General features: G+C 55.6%; 1 protein-coding gene across 1 annotated transcript; it reads left to right on the top strand.

The window, feature by feature from the left end:
• The first annotated feature begins 13189 nt into the window (after window positions 1-13189).
• Window positions 13190-18483, top strand: Mnx1 (motor neuron and pancreas homeobox 1). The gene is made up of 3 exons (XM_078040932.1): window positions 13190-14244; window positions 16908-17068; window positions 17652-18483. The coding sequence occupies exons 1-3, from the start codon at window positions 13557-13559 to the stop codon at window positions 18006-18008; spliced, it is 1206 nt and encodes a 401-aa protein (XP_077897058.1). The 5' UTR covers window positions 13190-13556; the 3' UTR covers window positions 18009-18483.
• Window positions 18484-19946: the final 1463 nt, after the last annotated feature.

The raw sequence follows: 19946 nt of genomic DNA, 5'->3' as shown, positions 1-19946 counted from the left end.
CTGTGCTTGAGGGTATCTGTGCTGTTCGAGGTGTAAGGTGGGGTTGCCGGTGTGCAAGCAGCCAACACCGCTCTGCTCTGTGTCAGCGTTTGCGTAATCTAATTGGGGAAAGGCTTCTAATTTGATTTTACTTGGAGCAATATGAGTTCAGATTGTTATATAGACCTAGCACTGTTTGGTTTCTTGTCAATGATTCATGGTATTTTAATGCTCAACAGGCAAACACGGAGGCTCCCAGCACGCACTTGGCAGCATTCCACAATTACCTCGCTGGGATGCCACCCGCCCCTTCCCCAACTGTGGCCATGTCCTCCTGCAGTGCATACTTCACTGCTCGGGTGTGGGCCAACCGCTGGGCGTCTCCCACCTCACAGCTTGAGTGGGAAGTGGAGAGGCTGGAGTCCGCAGCCGCTCGGGACCTTACTGGGATTCATCTTGAGACATGGCCTGCAAAAAAGTAAGTTCAAGATCTTAAAGACATCTCTTAGGAAACACTTCCCAACTCATTTGACCATCCAACATTACCCTGCCACCAAAGCCAGATAAGGACCCTGCCAGAAAAGAAAATGACAGGCTAAGATCCCTGAGGGACACAAATGCCAACCTCTTCAGCAAAACACTGGTAACGAGTTCAAGAACACACTGAGAGGATCGTTGGCCATGATCCAGTGGGATTCATCCCAGGATGCAAGGATGGTTCAACAGCACAAATCAATAAATGTGATACCCAACTTTAAATGAAGGAAAGAAACAATCATGTGATCTTCTCACTAGATGCATAAAAAGCATTAGCCAAAATTAATGTCCTTTCCTGGTAAACACATTCTACAAAGGTAGCCCAGGAACTGACCTTATGTCACATAATAAATTCCATGTTCGATAAATTCCACAGTTAAGACACCCACAAGGGTGTAAAGCTGAAAGCCTTTCTTCTACAATCAGGAACAAGACAAAGAAGCCCACTTGAACATTTCTAGTTAACATAGTGCTACAAGTCCTAGCCAGAAAAATTAGGCAAGAGAAAAAAATAAAATGCTTCCAAATTGAAAAAAAAGAAAATTGTTTGTTTGGAAATGACATCATTTTATATAAAGAAAACTCTAGACTCCACCAAAAAACGTTAGAATTAATAAACTAATCCAGTGTTGTGGCAGAACACAAAATCAACATATAAATATTAGCAGCATTTCTATAACACTAATGATGGATTATCTGAAAAGGAAATTAAGAAAACAATCCCAGTTACGTGAGCATCGAAAATAATAAAATGCTTACATAAAAATTTAACCAAAGAGGTTAAAGATGTGTATACCAAAAACTATAAAACATTGATGAAAGAAATTGGAGAAGACTACAAATAAATAAAAGGAGATACCAAGTTCATGAATCAGAAGAATTAAAATTGTTAAAATGTTCTATTACACAAAGAGGTTTGTAGATTCAGTGCAATCACCATCAAAATTCCAATGGCCTGGGTGGGAATAGCTCGGTTGGTAGAGCGCTTCCTTAACACACAAGGCCCTGGGTTCAATCCCCAGCACCACAAATAAATAAATAAATAAACTGGTTTTAAAAACCCTTTTCCCCAATTGGTTATGATTCCCATTTTCCTTGTTACATTTCTATCATTTTTATTTTTGCTTTTCAATTATTTTCAATTATTTTTTTAGTTGCCAAAGGACCTTTTATTTATTTGTATGTGGTGCTGAGGATCAAACCCAGGGCCTCACACGTGCTAGGCGAGCACTCCGCCACTGAGCCCCAGCCCCAGCCCGGCTTTTTAATTTCTGTCTTCTGTCATATTTGTTTTAATGTCTGCCTATCTGGTTGGATTCGTTTCCTTTTTAAGTTTCGCTCCTTTCGACAGATGAAATGAAGCAGACCTGCCTGGAGGTCCTCACTGCCCTTCTCCTCCCGTCCTGTCCCCTCTGTCCCCTCCACCAGCGGCACACAGGTCTGTCCTCTCTTCTTGCCTCCGAGGGCCTCCACGCTCCTGCTAACCTCACACCACCTGGTGGATGTGGGGTGTTCCAGAGGTACTGGGGCTTGAGCCCCAGCTCTTGAATGGCAGAGAGAGCCGCCGCGGCGGTGAAGGGCCTGCAGTTGCAGCTACCTGGGACTGAGGCAGGGGTCTCAGTAAGTGGAGGGCCGCCTCAGCAACTTAGACTCCGTCTCAACAATAAAAAGGGCTGGGAATTGTAGCTCAGTGGTCAGGTGCTCGCCTAGCCTGCCTGAGGCCCTGGGTTTAATCCCCCTACCACAAAAACAAGCACAAGCTCTCTCCTGCTTACAGGTCTCCTCTCTGAGTGCAAATGGCAATTATTTCCCTTCCAGGTCCTGGACCCCAGAAGTCCTACTGCAAAGGTCTGCTGCCAGGAGGAGCAAAGCAAGAACTGTGCTGAGCAAGAAGAACATGGGCTCAGGGTCAGATAAGACTGGGTTCACCTTCTGGCTTTGCCACTTAGATGTGCAATTTGGGGCAAATTCACCAAAACTCTGTTTCCTCACCTGTAAATGGGGATAAGATCAAACCTGACAGTCGACTTGTATAGGATTCTCAATCCATTTTAATCCCGTTCTTCTCCACTGAGCTTCTGCCGTATTTTTAAAAGCACAGATAAAAGTGTCTCTCTTATACTTGGCTATTGTATCACTCTCATAGTCTCTGTGGGGAAGACAAAATAGAACTTTCACAGGGTGAGATGAAACTGAAAGCCAAACAAATTAAGCAAGTTGCCAAAGTAATAGCTGACAAATGCCAAGCCAGGGCAAGAGCCAGGACTAGCCATCCTTGTTGTGCAGCACAGAAAAACACCAGAGTCAGTGGCTGCTTCTCAGCATCCTGTGGAATGCACGCTGCTGTCCTGTCGGGGTCTCCTGAGCTGACGCTGTTCTCTAGTTCTTTCACACATGCCCACCTTTCCTTATCCAAGGAGCCCTTGAGTTCCTTGAGCACAGAAAAGGAGATTAACTGCCACCTCATCATCCTTTAGAAGGAAGTGGGTCACAAAGTGGCTTAATAAGTGCTTGCTCTCTTGGATCCTGCTAAATAGCCTACTTGGGGTGAAGAAAGCAGAGCATGTATCTGCAAGTGTCACCGGGGGCAGGGGACAGGGGGCAGGTGAGGTGCTGTGCATGAATAGGGAATGGCAGGAAGAGGTTTCCAGACGCTGACACAGCAAGCTCTCACTCAAACCCAGCAGGTCACCCTTCCGCAGACCCATCTTAGACCAGTGCTCTGATCAAGTCCAGACAAGCAGCAAGATGAGAGCGAAGTCCATCATTCTGCCCTAGAGGAGCTCTGTTCCCAGGATGGACCAGGAGCTGCTGCGGTAGGACAGCAGATTTCTATAGATGGGGGTCATCAAGTACTCTCTGATTGCCAAGGATTGCCCCCACCCCTGAAATCTGTGAGACAACTAATAAGGAGGAGGAGAAGGGCCAATTCTGAACTCTCCCAGCCGGTGGGTTGGGGTGGACAGAGATGGTCTGCCTGTTCTACCTCCCCAGGAAGAGCTAATCAGTGGTGGTGGTCAGCACTAGAGATTTCTGAGAGGTCTCACTGGTACCCTTCTGCTTGGCAAGGTCCTTCCCAGAGGTGCCAAAGGAATGAGTGCCCCTCCAATGGACCCAAAATCTCCTTTCCCTTAAAAAATAGGATTGTATCAAAGACATGCCGCCTCCGGTGCTGTATCCCCAAGAAGAGACGCAACAAGAGGAGGAAGTGATTTCTGAAAGGAGCAGAAAGAGGTGCTGCTCCTGCCCTGGGCCTAGGCAAGACCCTCACTTAACCTCTCAGTTTCTGACCTGACTTCACCGCCAGCGTCAGCTCCTGCCTTCAGCCACAGAGCTCAGGACCAGGGCCTTCCAGGAAGGGACAGGCGTCCCGCTGGAGGGGCTGGGCTTGTTCACGGTTCCGCAGGAAGTCTCAGGCCCCTTGGCTCTCTGTCAAGACCCTGGAAGGAATCCCAGGGAAGGGTTTCTCCCTGCGGGAGGTCGAGGTCGCCGGAGGAAAGTCTGGTTAGGATTCACCGAAGGGGCCCGTTTCTAACTTCCTTTCCTCGGGGAACGGGAGAGCAGACAGAGAGGGCTCCCCAGGCGGCCGGGAAACCAAGGAGACCCGCTGCCAGTTTTGGAGCCTAAAGGCTGGCCCCGGGAAAACAGCCAGACACGACTGCCTGCCGCCTGGGGACCTGGGTCTGCGCCTGCCTCCCGGCCAGGAGCAAAGCCGAACCCCGGGGAGGCGGGTCCAGCAGGGCGGGAGGAGCCTGGGGACCCCGCGCGGGGCCGCGGAGCTGCTGGGAAGGGGCACCGCAGGAAGCCGCAGCCTCATAAATCCTCCTGGGAGGAATTCACTCCTTTTCAATTAATTAAGGGATGGGGGCCCCCTCGCCCATTTAAGCTGAATTCGCGGTCACCGGCGTGGGGTGCTTGTGGGGACAGCACCATCGAGGTGGCGTCGGGTGTGGCCCCACGTGCCAAGGCGCCCGCCTTGGGTGAGGGCTGCTGCGTGCGCAGAGAAGAGGTCGAGACCCGCAGAGAAGACTGGGTCTAAGGCCATCTATTTAAAAAGTCATTTTAAAGTCTTGGAGGGAGGCGGAGGAACACGCGGTTCCAGGAGAGCCCGCGGTCTGCACCCAGAACCAGGCCCCCAGCCTGGCACGCTCCCCGCCCCCGAGGGCAAGGGATGACCACGCCAACCATCGCCTGTGGCCCACACGAGGCGCGGGGCGGGGGGCCTCAAGGAGCAGCCGCTGAGGGCCCCTCTGCGGGTCTACTTAGCCGGGAGCCATCGGTCCATAATTAAAACCGAAAGATGCCCAAATGTTGCAGCCGAAGGGACCGCCTGGTGCCCACCAACCCCAGCCAGGAACCGCGAGGCGGCCAGGTGGTGCATTCTGGCCAGATGTTTAAGACAGATGAGGATGAGTAGTTAAAACCCACATTATATAGTCCTGTCGGGTATCAAACTGCATGCTCTGACCCATATATTCTAACTGGAAACCGACTCGAGTCACTTAAAATATTGCAACGTCGATAGGACTAATTAATTGGAAATAAGAAACGAAAGAATACAATTAAACGAGAAGAGAATCATTTTCTAATTTAATAGAGGGACATTTATAAAGATCACAAGCTAAAAGGCATCGAATGATCCTATCGACGTTCTACTAAATCAGCCCGCGGCCTGCGTCGGGAGGACCCGGCGGGCGCCGCATCCCTGCCCGGGATTTGGTGCCCGCGAGGATTTTGCTTCTGCCACAAACGAACTTTTGCGTCCGTCCGACTGGAGAGACGCCAGCCTGCCCCCAGGACTTGCTCTTCCCTGCCGGCGGCTCAGCCCTGGCCGCGCAGACCGCCCTGAGCTGGTGGAGTCCTGCCTCCCGGCCAGCACGGATATATCACAACAAAATCACTAATTGGAAAATGAAGTTGTCAATAAAGCAGCGCCCCATGTATACAGTATCCCAAATATTAAGGTATTTTATTAGACCCATTTCCTAACAGTAATTTATTGCGATAAAACAGACACTGCAGGTCCCCTTAAATTGTCTTTTCATAATGAATAAATTTAAGCAGGCTAATTAATATATAAACTAGCCCAATTTGTCAAGTTGATTTGTATTTTAGTTAATTGTGAAAGTAATTACCACATGGTCAAATTAACAGCTTTCTGGAAATGACCAAGCCTGAGGTTTTATTTCCTTCCTGGGTGAAGAAAATTCATTTTTCCAAGCTCTTGATGTGATGAATAAAAGTCATAAATCTGGGTGATTGGTGCAGGCAGAGTCTAAATGGCTTCATATTTCATTTTAGGTTTAATAGAAATATTCATGCTCTGTTTTAATGAAATTAAATTGAGGGGGGATGGGGCTGGGAGGCGGCAGTGGCTGGGGGCTTAAAGGGACAGCGCACATTTTCATCCCCCGCCCACAGGCCAGGACGCCCACGTCACCTCCACCGGCCACCGATGGGCTCACTCCCTCCAGCCTTAGCCTGAGCAGGGCGCGCCTTTCCGCAGCCGAGGCAGGGGCGGCTTGGGAGCCTGCTCACCAGCAGCGCAGGTGGAGGCGGCAACCGGAGCGCCACCCGGTGCCCTCTCCCACTCGCTTCTCGTGTCCTAGGCAAAGGCTGGGTCGCTGCAGCTGTGAATGTGATCCCGCCCAGTTGTCACTCTCACACCCCGCTGCCAGGTCTGGCCGGTCCTCAGCCTGCCCCAGCAGGTCCCGGGTCTCCGTTCCTTCCCATGTGAGGCTTGGGAAAGATGCTGAGCCACCCAAGAAACCGAGGACCCCTAGGCTCTGCCTCCTGCTCCCGCTGGCCGCTGCCCTGACACAATCCGCTAGGCTCCGGTCTACCTCGGCTGGAAAGTGACCCGCAACCGCGATGCAGGGCTGGGTGACACTGCCCCGCAGAGGTCCCTTCTCCGCCTGCAGCGGAAGGAGGCTAAGGCAGGCCGCTCTCAGGCACCTCAACGTGGATGTGCTGTCACCTGCTGCTGTGTGCTTCAGGGTCCCCAGCTGTCAGCCACTCTGGGTGCTCTGGGATGTGGGGTGAAGTCCACCAGTGTCCCTCGGCCCCAGGGCAGTTCTGGCCAGCCGGGCCCCTTAATGGAGCTGATCTGTGACTTGTTGATTTCCCCTGAGCAAATAAGGCTTTGATGCAGTCCCAGCAAGAGTGGTTAGCTGATGAATTGACGAAAACTAATCAGCTTTATTGGGAAACAGGTTAAGGGCACAGGCGTGTCAATAACTCTCAGCCTGACCCCCTCGTCCATTAGCTGCGGCAGGCTGATTAGAGTGAGAAGACCCTCTCGCAGTTTGCACTGAAATTGCTTTCATAAACTCACCATTATTAGCAGTCGATGCGAGCAGCTAATCTAGAGAAGACATCCAGGCACGTCACATCTATCATCCGGGTTTATGTATCATTATCTCATTTACAGAATGTCTCAGTGTAATATGTGTTTTTGGCAATAAGCTTGGCCCTGTGCCTGGGCTGCGTCGCTCTTTTTAGCTGCACAGTGGAGACCTCGGTAAGGGTCTGGTCCTTTCCTCTCGGCCAGTCCTGGAAATTCGCGTGGTCGGGAGAATTGGGAGCCACCCTGCACACACAACACACAACACACCCAGGCTCTCAATGGGACCACGCAGTCTCAGGAGCCAACCTTCAAGCCTGAGAGCATGGCTGTTACCCTCTCCTGCAAGTTTCTGGCCCAAAGTCTGGTTCTGTGTGTGCACCTCCAACCTGGGAGCCTGGTGTGAGTTCAAGGTTCTGCCCTGGCCCTGAATCTGCCACAAATTTGGGCAGATTTTGGCAGCGCAGGTGGCCAGGTGAGGTCCCAGTGGTGTGCTAGCTGCTCTCATCTGCTCCGGGAATAGGGCAGCATCCTCCTTCCTCCAGTCTCCACCAGCAGGACAGCGAGACTCAGTGACCAGCCTCAAGCTCGGAAAAGACCTGCTTCCCTCCCTGGCTCCTGCCTGACTTTCCCTTCTCTGGGCCCGCGGTGCAGTTCTCTTCCTCTGGTGGCAGCGGGGCCCAGATGTGCCAGGACCGGGAGCTGGCCACCTGTTCTGTTCGGTAATTATTTTAATGCAAGGGGCCCGGAGTCACTGGGTTTGAGCCTCCTGCAGCGACAGACGGCTGCGGGCTATTGAGAGCTCTGGGCCTTTCAATGGAATTTCCCAGATGGGCCAAGGGGAGGCAGGGGCCGGCCACCAGGGCCCTTTAACGAGTTCATTAGCCAAATTATCTTGCCCGTAGCACAGGGCCCTGGAGACTGTGGGGGAGATGGAGGAGGGGTTCTCTTGGTCCCTCTTTCAGTCTTGGGTTTCTCGGGACCAGTGTGAGGAGTAGGGAGAACTGCCACCCCCTGGGTGTTGAAGAGAGAAGGCGCGTGTAGTTCAACTGCAGACCGACACTCCCTGGCACAACGGGTCAAGTCCGTCAAGACCCGGTGGAGAAAACGTTATCAGAATCATGCCACAAGGAGATTTAATATAATAAGAAATGCAGTTGGCCCAGACTACAGATTGTCCACAACAGAGTGTCCTGCCCTCTGGAGACTTAGTTTGTCCATCTGCAGAGTAGGGGGTGGGGTGGAGGGCAGGATATGTCCTCACGGTGTGTGAGAAGCACTAGATGAGCCTTGCAAGAAGAAGGAGAAGGTACCTTGCAAGTGTGCCATGCTCCGGCTGTTCTGGCAGGCCTTGCAGCAGGCAGAGTCAGTTTAAATCTGGGTCCCCTCCTCACACTGCATGTGACCTTGACCTGCCAGGGCCTCACATTCCTCCTGCTAGGTAATTCCTCTTCCCTTCCCTGCCTAGTGGTGCTGGTTCCTAACAGACCAGCTTCCCTTTGCCCTCCAGAGCACACGCCACCCAAACCCAAGAGAGGTGCAGGCAGGGAAGGGGGGGAATCCAGCCAGGCCCGTGGGCAAGGACAGCCCTTCTGGGATTTCATGGCTCAGCTTTGAATCACACCTGTGGGAAGAGGTGTGGGCAGGGTCCAGGAGATGAACTTGACCACAGACACCATCTGCCCAACCTGGGACCCCCTCCCCCGGCTCTGGGGCCAGAGCTAGAGGAAATCCCAGTCCTCTCCTCTCCCCCACCCTCTGCAGCCAGCAGCGCAGCTTCTGCCATCTCAGCAACTACTAAATAGACCAATTAGCTAAGACTTCCTGCCATTATCTAACGTGGATTTGGACATTAGCGTGCTACTATTTGACCATAATTTCGAGTCAGAATGCACTAAAAAATTCACTCACTGAAGCATTAAAATGTTCCCGGGCAACATCTGTGTTTGTGTATTTGGGCTTCTTCCCTGTGTTTTGCCCCAAACTCACCAGCCTGTAGGCCAGTGTCACAGACTAGCAGAACTGCCCGTCTGGTGTGACTTTCTCCTCCTCCTGCGGGGGTAGGTGGGTGACAGGTGGATTAGAAAGGTGTGCTAGTGGCCTCTTCAGACTTGACAGGAACACTGTGGAGGCTTTATGAAGTGGCCTTCAATCACTACGTCCTGGAAGCTGGGCTTTTGTGAGGCACCCAAGCATGGTTGACGGTCTTAAAACCGATGCTCTGTGCAAGCCTCACCAGCACTGGAGGTCCATCTGGGTAGTTCAGAGAGGGCTAGTGCAGGGGCATTCTGACATAGACCCCCCCCCCGTGTGCATTTGTTATCTGCCTTGATCCTGACAGTATGAAGTGAGGGGGCCACGCAGGAGCCTGCAATGACAGTGGGAATCCCCTAGCAAGGATACAGCCTTCCTGGGCTGAGGGAGCTCCCTAGCATGGCTCAGAAGCTGCTGAGCCCCCTCACCTCTCCCCGTTTTTTCTCCATGTGGCCCTGAGCTTCCAGTGTGTGCCAGGGAAGAAGTGCACCAGGGCTCAGCCCTGGGCCACCTGCTGGGCCCCCTTCTCTTCATGTTCAGGGAAGCTGGGCATAAAGCAGAGATCTTGGTACTGGAGACATTGCTGAAAATAGAAGGCCCAATTGTTTCAGGGTTTTGTGGGTTTACAAGCTGCAGCTTCTCCCTGACTCCCTACCAAGCCCTGTTTGGGCTCAAAGGGCAAGATCACGTCCAGGTGTGCAGGGAAAGGCCAAGCAGGAGAGAGCTGGAGGTGCACAAGGCCCACCTGCGGTTTTAGTGTGCGTGTGTGGGTGTGTGTGTGTGTGGGGGGGTGTCTTCTGATGGCTCATCATAGACTCCCCTTTCCAGACCCCTTTAAATGCCAGGCTCTAGGGTCAATGAGGAGGTCAACAGATCAAAGGATGGCCCCTGGGGGCTCTGCAGGCAGGCTGAGTGAGGGAACTGATCAGAGACCCCTCCCCTGAACTCCTCTTCCGGTGACCCAGGTCTTTCCTTTGAGCCTGCTGCCCCCAGGCTGGGATGCTTACCCCGAGGCCAGGTTCTGAGCACTGACGTCTGTGGCAGGAACAAACGAGGTTGGGGCACCTCCCTGGGTCCCTACTGGCCCTCCTGCCCCATGGCTCTGAGACTTCTTGTGCCCACTGCCCTGACGTCGGTCACACGACACCCAGCCTCATTTCCTGAAGGGAAACCTCTAAAGGTTCATGGAGATTGGAGTGTGCTGAGCACCTTGCCCTCCAGCCACGCAGTGCCCCTCTTCCCCTAGGCTCACCTCCTGTTGAGGACAGTTGTGCTGGCCGCTTCTCACAGAGGGAAGAAGTTTACAGATGAGGAGTCAAGGGAGGAGACCTGCCTTCTGTCTGTGACGGTGAAGATTTTCTCCCAAACCCTAACAGCTTCCCAACTTCAGGTGTGATTGCGGGTGAACAGGAATAGATCCTTTTATGCATGTTTACACTATTGAGAACTTCCAGGCAGGGAGGGGCCACTATGGGAGCCCCATCAGGGAACCTGGCCTCCCTAGGGAACCTGCTCTAAGGACCAGATTCTGCTACCTGGGGATCCAGGGTTAGGAGCACTGTGTGGAGCAGACTTTTGATCCCTCATTGTGGCCCTTCCCAAGACCCAAGCCCAGATCCAGTCTTCCCCAAAGCCAGCGTGACTGGGTTAATACAGATACAGGGAACAGGAAGAGACCCAGTACACATTGTAAACCACACATTGTAAACCACACAAAGACCCCAGACTTCCGGAGAGCTCCCTCTCTCCACACCCATCTCTCTCCATACAATTTACAGAGCACCTCCAATGTTCGTTCACCGATTCTCAAATGGAAACAGAATATATAACCACGTTGAAGCCCTGAGGCCCCACAGACTCCATCTGGCTACCCCAGCTCTTCCAGACAAAGAAACAATCCATCAAGTCAGGGAGCCTGGATGAACCAAGTTGCCGTCAAATGGGCCCTTGGGATGACCCCTCTGCCCACAGGTGGTAGGGATCAGGTGGGGCTGGACCAGGTGACCTGCACTCATGGGTGGTCCCAGAAGTGGTTGGAATGGCAAGTGCTCTCCCAGGTCCAGACTGTGTGTGTGTGTGTGTGTGTGTGTGTGTGTGTGTGTGTGTTGGGGGGAGGGGTTGAACATGATTTTTGCAGAAAAGGGTGCAAACAATCCCTCTGGGAGTCATGAGAATTCAGGGTGATGAGGAAGTGTGTGGCTTGGCCAGTCTACATGGCACCTCTCACCAGCTAGAACAACCCTGGCAGTGCCCATTTTAGGTCAGAAAGATGAAAGGAAGTTCTCTGAGATCCATCTTGGGAAATTTCTTCTGCAGACCCTCTCTTCTTCCCTTTTAAAATCCCTCCTCTTGGGACCAACTGATCTCTCCCCAAATGGGGTGATGAGGTGAGGAAAGGCAGGTCAGACTGGGAGCCAAGTTCTTCAGGTGACGGGGCCAAGACTGCACTCCCCCAGCCCCCAGAGAGAGCAATCCTTATTCTCCAAGGGCATCCGACCCAGAACAGGAGGCTAAGAATCTCAGGCCTCCCCCATGGGAATGAATGGGTAGGAAACAGAACAGATATCCCAGCAGGTAGGCAGCAGGAAGGACCTCCCAGTCCTCCCCTGGCTTAACTATAGGTGAGTCTCCACCTCCTGCAACCTGAACGCTAGAAAATGGAAATGTCTAAAGATCCTTCTTTGGGGCCACAGCCAAAATGAAGGAGATAACTACAGAAAGCACATGGTAGGTATTCAAGACATGTGCTGCTCTTGAGCGTGCTCTTCAAACCCTCTCAGGTAGGACTGCACTCCTATCACCCCAAGACTTTGCATCTAAAGACAGGACAAAAACAGTGGAGATGCTATCTTCTGTTTATCGGTAATTACCTTTGGGAAAGCTACATAGCATTTACCCCAAGCTGCTTCTGCTACCCTCCCAACCTTCCACCCAGTACTGTGTGTCTCAGAGTTACCCTGTTATGATGAAAAGAAATACAACGCATGCCAACCAAGTTGATGTATCAGTTTTCACCTAAGTAAAAACCTAAGTCTTTTGAAGAGAAATTACATGGTCCTTATATTTACTTTTTAAAAAATCCCTCTTGCGCAATCTGACCTGCTATTTTTAAAGTTTGCCTGGAAAGACTTTTCCCTTGGTCCCCACCCTTCCCACAGCCCCTTCCTCTCTCACCTGCCTAGGAAGCCACAGCTTTAGGAACTGACACTCCCTCCCTTATGCCCTGCCTGTTTGGGAAAGATAATGGTCTAATGGAGCTATTGACCCAGCCTGGTGTTGGTGACCTGTTGACTTCCCAATCTGCCTGTTGATTCTTTAGACGTCCTTAGAAATCTTTTTACTGTAAATATTTGATGTGTGTTTGTGTGTCGGGGGGATGAAGTCTGGATTCTCATTCCACTGCCTTGCTCAGTCACGGGAAGCCCCTTCTCCCTCCCTCCAGCTGTAGGAGCTAGCCAAGTCAGGAGGGGCCGACTTGGGGATGACTCCCAGCCCGGTGCTTTTTAGCTCAATGGTAGGGGGTGATCTCCTTCTCGTCCATCAGCATCCCTCCGCAGAGAGGAAGAGCTTTGCCAATATGGTCCCACTCCACGGCCCCTGGATGATGTCTCCAAGCAGATGTGGGTTCTGCAGTCCAAGGTGCAGACTCTGCGCTCTTCGCCTTGGCTGGGGTAGGGCTCCCAGCGACCATCTGCGGAAGCCAACTGACGCTCATGTTTACACCCCCAACCCTGGACGCCCACACACCTGAAACGCAGGGGACTTCCCAGAGCAGATAAAAAGATTTAACCTTCTCAGGGTGGGACCCGGACACTCCCCGCCGCGCCTGGAGGCCCTGGAGCAGGAAGAAGCCGGAACCACACTGTCGTCCCTGCGCTTGTCGCGGTCATTTAGCAGAGCAGCCAGATTTGGGCGCAACGTGGGTGTTCAGGGATGCACCCGACTCCCAAGGCAGAAGAGGACAAACTAAGAGGCCTGCGGAGGCCTCGCGGACTAGCCCTGCTGCCTTCGTAAGGCGCGAGGCCAAAATGAGACGAGGTGTCTAGCCACCGGGCACTCACGGGATCCCAGGGGCGACACACGGGAGGGCAGAGAGAAAACAGGGGTTGAGCCTCTGAGTCCTCCAACCCCAGTCGCTGTCCCCGGCCTGCCACCTCAGCTCAACACCCTGGGCTGTTTAGGACCTGGAGGAAAAGGGGCGGGGTGACAGGCGGCTGGACGGTGACAGGTGCACCCCTCGGCCAATTGCTGGGCTGGCGCCCCTCCTCGGCCCCCGCCTCGCGCGCCAATCCGAGGCCGCGCTGAGCTTCAAGTGCGCGGAGGGGCGCGGGTCCGCGCCACGGCGCCAGCGGCCTCGGCGCGATAGCCTGCGGGCTGGGACCCAGAGTCGGGCACCCAGGCCCAGACGCACCGAAGCGGTCGCGTGGGAGTTTGTCCGAGTGCGAGCGCGTGTGAGCGCGGCCCCAGCGGGGTTCGCACGGAGAGGCGCCTGGAATATGATAGCCGTCCGCTGAGTTTCCGGCGGTGACTTCGATTCTTGGCAAATACTCACAATAACCATACCGAGCCCCGGGGCTTGCCACCGTCGGGCACAGACTCCGTGAGCCCGCACACGGCTGCGACGTCCACCACCGGGCCCTGATTGCCAACCCCAAACGAGCAGATGGAAAAATCCAAAAATTTCCGCATCGACGCCCTGCTGGCGGTGGACCCCCCGCGAGCCGCCTCCGCGCAGAGCGCCCCGCTGGCCTTGGTCACCTCACTCTCGGCCGCCGCAGCTGGACCCGGCGGCGGCAGCGGCGGCGGGGCGAGTAGCGGGGCCAGCGGCAGCTGCAGCCCCACATCCTCCGAGCCCACCGCGGCACCCGCCGACCGCCTGCGCGCGGAAAGCCCGTCTCCCCCGCGCCTGCTGGCAGCGCACTGCGCGCTGCTGCCCAAACCCGGTTTCCTGGGTGCGGGCGGCGGTGGCGGCGGCGCGGGCAGCGGGCCGGCGGGGCCCCACCACCACGCTCACCCGAGCGCCGCCGCCGCTGCCGCTGCCGCTGCCGCCGCCGCTGCCGCAGGGGGCCTGGCTCTGGGGCTGCACCCCGGGGGCGCGCAGGGAGGCGCGGGCCTCCCGGCGCAGGCGGCGCTCTATGGCCACCCAGTCTACGGCTACTCCGCGGCGGCGGCGGCGGCGGCGCTGGCCGGCCAGCACCCGGCGCTCTCCTACTCATACCCGCAGGTGCAGGGAGCGCACCCCGCGCACCCCGCCGACCCCATCAAGCTGGGCGCCGGCACCTTTCAGCTGGACCAGTGGTTGCGCGCATCCACCGCGGGCATGATCCTGCCCAAGATGCCGGACTTCAACTGTGAGTACCCGCGCAGCCCTGGCTGCCTGTCGTGCGCATCCTTCTCTACCCCGCACCTCCTGGGTCTCTGCGCTGGGCCCCCAACGAGCTGTGGAAGTGCAGTGAACCGCCTCTGCTCTGCCCCGGGCCTGTGAGGCCCCGAGCGGGTTCCGCAGTGTGGAAGTGGAGGCGAATTATTAAAATGGCCACGGCGAAGGCCTTGCCTTCTCTTCCTCTCTTAACGGGAAGGGGCCGCAGGAGGTGTGAGACTTGAATCTAATGATTAACCTGCAGGCTAGAGGAGAAGGAAGTGGCGAAGGAAGCCAGCTCCCTGAATTAGGCAGGCCTGGGAATGGGGGGTCACTGAAACCAGGGGCTTTTCCCTGAGAAAACGAACGTGGCCTGGTTCCCCCTTGCTGGGCTATTGAAAGACCCTCAGGGAGATCCTGGAACAGCAAAAAAAAAAAGGGGGGGCTCCCAGGAGCCCATGGCCGCAAGGCCAGGGCTCAGGCAATCCCCTGGCCCTTGCCCAGGCACTACCCTCCTCCAGAAGGATGCTGGGTCTCCTTGTGATGTCCAGGAGGCCTTGTGTGGGATTCTTAAGCAGCAGGTGCCTGCCCCAGAATCGGGGAGCCCGTCAATTAGGAGCCCTTCTCCCAGGTCGGAGCAAGCCCAGGAGTCCCTGGGCTGCCTGGGCCTCTTAGCCATCCCCAGGGGGACACCTCCTGAAGGCCAGGCCAGGTTCTGACTTTACTGGCAATCAGGACTCAGTGGGCAGGCACTCATCTCAGGCTCCCCTGCTTGGCATCCCACCTGGGTAGGATGGCTTAGAGTTAGGCCAGAACAGAAGATGTATATGGCTTTATGCTTTCAGCCGCCAAACACCCAAACAAAGAGACCCCATTGTTTCCGTCTGAGTGGATTTGTTTAGACTGGGGGATGAAGGCACAAGAGGGGGAAAAGCAAAAGAGAAAACAGAAATAAACACTTGCCAGGATTCAGATTCCTCTGTTAGGAGCCATGGTTGTGACTAAACAGAAAAGCCAGGACCCCAGAGGGCTGGAGAAGTCACAGGGGGGTGAGAGAATCCAGCCTGCTGTTTGTCCACAGCACCCCCACCACTTTCCCCAAGCATGGCTCCCAGAAGGCCTTACTGACCACCCATCCCTGTCTTGAAGAATGAGCTCCTACCTGAAAAGAAGGGGAAAGCCTCTTCCTCACTTCAGGGGGAGGGCTGAAGCTCAGATATCTCAAACTGCTGGTCCTGCCCATTAGGCCCAGGGTACCCTCTGGGTCTGGACACGGAGCCCAGCAGATCCCATCTGATGCAAAGCCACCCATGGCTTTCCTGTAGCTTTATGGCCTGCATTGCCCAAAGCCTGGGGTTCTGGTTGTCCATTGAGCAAGGCCTGGTCTCCATACAGGCCTCCTGGAGCATATGTTCCCCGGCCACCCAGGTGCTCTCTGGGCCTTCATGGGACCTAAGGTCAATTAAAATGGAATTCCCTTGCCAACACACTTCATCATCTCTAATTCCTAGTCTTGGTGAAATTAAACACACAGCCAGTTCTAAATTTGGAAAAGGAACCCACCCGAGCTCCATGATCCTAAAGGGCAATAAGAAATGCAGGCTAGGAAGACAGTGTTCCAAGAGGCTCCCCTCTGGCCCCTGGAACCCTGCCTGGGTTCCTTTAGCCGCTTGTCTCTGCCCATGGGATGGCACTTCCTAAAGGGTCCCTTCAGCCAGTGTTTTAATTAAAGTTCTACTGTCTTGTCAAGTTGGGAATTCGCCCTTGTTTAACTAAAGCAGGGGGCGTGGGCCTGCCTGTAAAGCAAATTGCCCGTCCCCGGGGAGCCTGAGCTCATCCCAGCCGTGCTGGCCTCTTTTCTTTCCTTTGCTTTCTTTCTTTTATTGTCTAACACTTGTCAGACTCCTGGGAAATCAAGGGAAGTCTCGTTTTGAGGTCATAAAATTCTCTGTGATGTAACCGTGTGAAATTATGTAAATAAAGCCGACAGGCCTCTGGAACACACAGCAAGCCACCCACCCACACCTTGGCCTTTAATTTGGGTAATGAGAATTATCCTGAAAAGGCTTCCAATCTCCTCTGGCTTTGTCCCCTGCAGCTGAGGAGGGGGTTGTCAAGAATACTTGAAACAGGGAGGGTCCTTAAGGAACACAATATCTAGGTCCCAGGTTTGGTCTCTTCCCATCGTTTCTCCCTCCTTTTTTATTTTTTATTTTTGTTTTGTTGTTATTGGTTGGCTTTGGCATTCTCCTGTTCTGTTTTAAGGAGGTGGTGGTGGGAACCCTGCACCCGCAGGACCGGCTTCTCCCCAGACCGGTGTGGATTTGGGCAGTGAGAACAGGGAAGGAGGGGGGTTCCTCGGGCCCTCTTCTCTCGCCTTCTGGTCAACCCTCTTCCTACCAACCGACCCACTCGGGCAACAGGCTTTGCCCCAGACAAAACGATTGGGTCTAGTTAAACCCAGTCCCTGCAGTTCAACCGAGGGTCCTGGGTCCCTCCCTTCTTCCTTCGGAGTGGGCACTGAAGCGAGGGGCGAGCTCCGGCTCCGCTGGGCGGGCGCTTGGCGGTGGGGCCTGGGGGGAGGGATACGGCAGCCGTCTGAAGGAGCGGCAGAGGACGGGGCGGGCCGCGGCCTCACACCTGCTCGGTCCTCAGCCCAGGCGCAGTCCAACCTCCTGGGGAAGTGCCGCCGGCCGCGCACGGCCTTCACTAGCCAGCAGCTGCTGGAGCTGGAGCACCAGTTCAAGCTCAACAAGTACCTGTCCCGGCCCAAGCGCTTCGAAGTGGCCACCTCGCTCATGCTCACCGAGACCCAGGTGCGCCGTCTACCCACCGCCCTAGCGCGTCCTGGGCTCCCGGGGCTGCTGTCGCCTCTGATGTCAGGGGCATCTAGGACCGTGCCTCTTGACCCCAAGGGGGGCGGACTGTGAATTGAAACTCCGGCGAGGCTCCCCATTAGCAGGCGAGTCTCTGCCCGCGATAGGCGTCTGTTCCAGTAGGTTGGGGCGAGGACCCAGATCTGCATTTAACTTCCCTCCGCTCCCCATTCTCCAGCGAGTGTTCCGCGGGTTTTGTCCCAGAAAGAGAGGAGGGGACGTTCTGAGATTTTATTAAAGAGACCTGCCCCGCTGCCCTGACCCCTCCGCAGAATGCTGCCCGGTAGAAAGTGGCTGGCCCGGGGAGGAGGGGACACCCATAGCCCGAGCTTCCCTGGGCCCCCCAGCCCCGCTCTGGGTCTGCTGATGAGTAGGGGAGGAGAGGAACAGTTGGGAGCCTCTGCCCGCCCGAGGTCCCCCATCCGAAGCCCCCTGCAGGGCGAGGGCGGGCCGAGCGGCCCCAGACCCGGGAGAGGAGACTCGGGACGGAGGTGGGGTTTCTCACGCCTGCTTCTGCTCGCAGGTGAAGATCTGGTTCCAGAACCGGCGGATGAAATGGAAGCGCAGCAAAAAGGCCAAGGAGCAGGCGGCGCAGGAGGCCGAGAAGCAGAAGGGCGGCAGCGGGGGCGCCTGCAAAGGCGGCGCCGAGGAGAAGGGCGAGGAGGAGGTGCTGGGGCCGCCGGCGTCTGGGGACAAGGCCAGCGGCCGTCGCCTGCGGGACTTAAGGGACAGTGACCCCGAGGAGGACGAGGACGAGGACGACGAGGACCATTTCCCCTACAGCAACGGCGCCAGCGCCCACACCGTCTCCTCCGACTGCTCCTCGGAGGAGGACTCGCCGCCCCCGCGGCCGGGCGGGCACCAGCCCCCGCCCCAGTAGGAGTCCGGGGCCGGCGCCCACCCTCCTCGGACCAGCCATCCGTCTGCGCGGGGCCTGGGGCTTCCCTTCTGGGTCAGGGCGTTCTGACAGCGCTAGGGAGACCCGGCGGCTCCAGGTGGAACCGTGGTTCTGTTAATTTGGGGTAGTGTTGGCGGGAGGTGTTTGGGAGGCCTCCCGTCTCCCGCGTCTGAGAAGGCGGAAACCGACAGTGTTAAATGACCTCTGAAACTTGAAACCTTCTCTGGAAATGCCATTCTGATGAGTATTGGAAAGGGTTTTATGCTGATGTATCTTATGGGGAGAAACGTGTGCCATGAGCAAACTGCTGGGAATTTCAGAACTGTACTGTCTTTATTTTTGTATATTGTATTTATATATAAAGAAAGAACCGTCTACTTATGCATGCTAAATTATTATTTAGCTTCTCCCATCGCCCAGGATGGAATGTAAAATAAAATGGTTTTCTACTTGATAAGAGTGCAGCTCTCTGGGGTAGTCTCACTGCTGCGGTTGCCGGGAGGGGGAGGTTTCTACCCCAGGACTGACAGCAGAGTGTGTGAATCGGAAGCACAGTGGCTGTCAGCACCTGAGACCCAGTGGCACCTGACTCTGGTGGCGAGTGGGCACAGGGGTGTCCCAGGTGTGAAGTGTGGGTAAAGTTCGAGGCCAGGTGTCAGAGCGCTGGTGCTGATTCACCCCTGTCCCGTCTGGGTATGTGTACTACCCTATTCCCTTGGTGGTTCAGAAATGAAAATACACTGAATGTTTTGGAAAAGAAGCTTCAAATGAGAGACTGTGGTACATGGGGGTCGTCCTAGCCCTAGGCACTACTGAAGCGTATTTCCCAGAATGCTCTGACTTGAGCGGCGCCTCTCTTTCTCCTCCACCCCGGCCTGGCCTTCGCTGCAGGCAGACCATTTCTTGGGCCGGCCTGGAACGGTTTTCTTGGATCTGTGCGAATGTCCGAGAGGGCAGCCACAGGCTGCAAGAATGCTGCTCGTCAGGACTGCAATGGCTCTGGGTTAATAAACCCTGCAATGTGTGCCATCAATCAAGGGCCAGCGGCCGCTGGCCATGTGCTGCACACATGCGGGCCCAAGCCGCGGCCCACGGGATCTTGTGCTGTCCCTCCCCGCCTGGACGCGCAGGCCGGCCTCCCAGCGGACCCTGCTGGTACTCGGTTTCTGCTGCTGACACGGTGGGCTCATCTAGGGATGCCGCAGGAGCCTTCCTTCTGTGGGTCACTTTCTCACCTGGGCCTGGGCCTGGGCCGCAGCCCCTCCCGCCTCTCCCTGCCCTTTCCCAGCTGATGGATGAGTTCAGAGGGCCTGGCGTTTCATTTGGGTGATTACCGCGGGGTGCACGGGGCACTCAGTACCTCAGAACCGGGCGAGATTAATATCCTCCCTGGCAGCTCATTATCACCCCGGGCTTCTGCGTCCCACCCGACGGCGGGCGGGGGCGGGGGCGAGGACAGCGAGCCAGGCCGAGCCCTGCTGCACGCACGCGCCCGGCCGCCGGGCTTGGGCTGCCTTGGGGTCCACAGTCGCTTTGGGGGACTGGGTTTGCGACTGGTGGGGAAGGTTGAGGGCCCGCGGAAATGGAGGGGGAAAGTCGGAGGGCAGCGGAGGGGGGAGGGCGACGTCTTTGGGGGTTAAGAAACGGCAACCTGTACACGTCTTCGTTAATCTCTACCACATTGGCAGCTCAGCCTGAAGCGATCTCCTCTCCGCGGCTCCACATCTGGGGGTTATTTCCCCCAGCTCAGCCGCCCCCAACCCAGAGAAGCCGAGAAAGCGGGGCCGGGCTTAGAAAGTGGTTTAACATCCGGCCCTGGGACCCCGGGCGGGGGTCCCAGCCAAGGTTTTGTCCCAAGGCAAGAGCGGCCCTGGAGGGGATGGGTCGCCCAGCCCCCGCCCGTCCTCCTGCCGAGCAAGG

The sequence above is a fragment of the Ictidomys tridecemlineatus genome, chromosome 2 (assembly GCF_052094955.1).
Source record: "Ictidomys tridecemlineatus isolate mIctTri1 chromosome 2, mIctTri1.hap1, whole genome shotgun sequence".
Lineage (NCBI taxonomy): Eukaryota > Metazoa > Chordata > Mammalia > Rodentia > Sciuridae > Ictidomys > Ictidomys tridecemlineatus.
The sequence above is the reverse complement of the archived record's forward strand: the minus strand, read 5'-3'. Positions and strand labels throughout refer to the sequence as shown.

Coding starts and splice junctions, on each gene's coding strand:
- Mnx1 (XM_078040932.1), top strand. CDS start 13,557: ATGGAAAAATCCAAAAATTTCCGCATCGACGCCCTGCTGGCGGTGGAC. Junction 14,245..16,907: donor CAAGATGCCGGACTTCAACT/GTGAGTACCCGC, acceptor CTCGGTCCTCAG/CCCAGGCGCAGTCCAACCTC. Junction 17,069..17,651: donor TCATGCTCACCGAGACCCAG/GTGCGCCGTCTA, acceptor TTCTGCTCGCAG/GTGAAGATCTGGTTCCAGAA.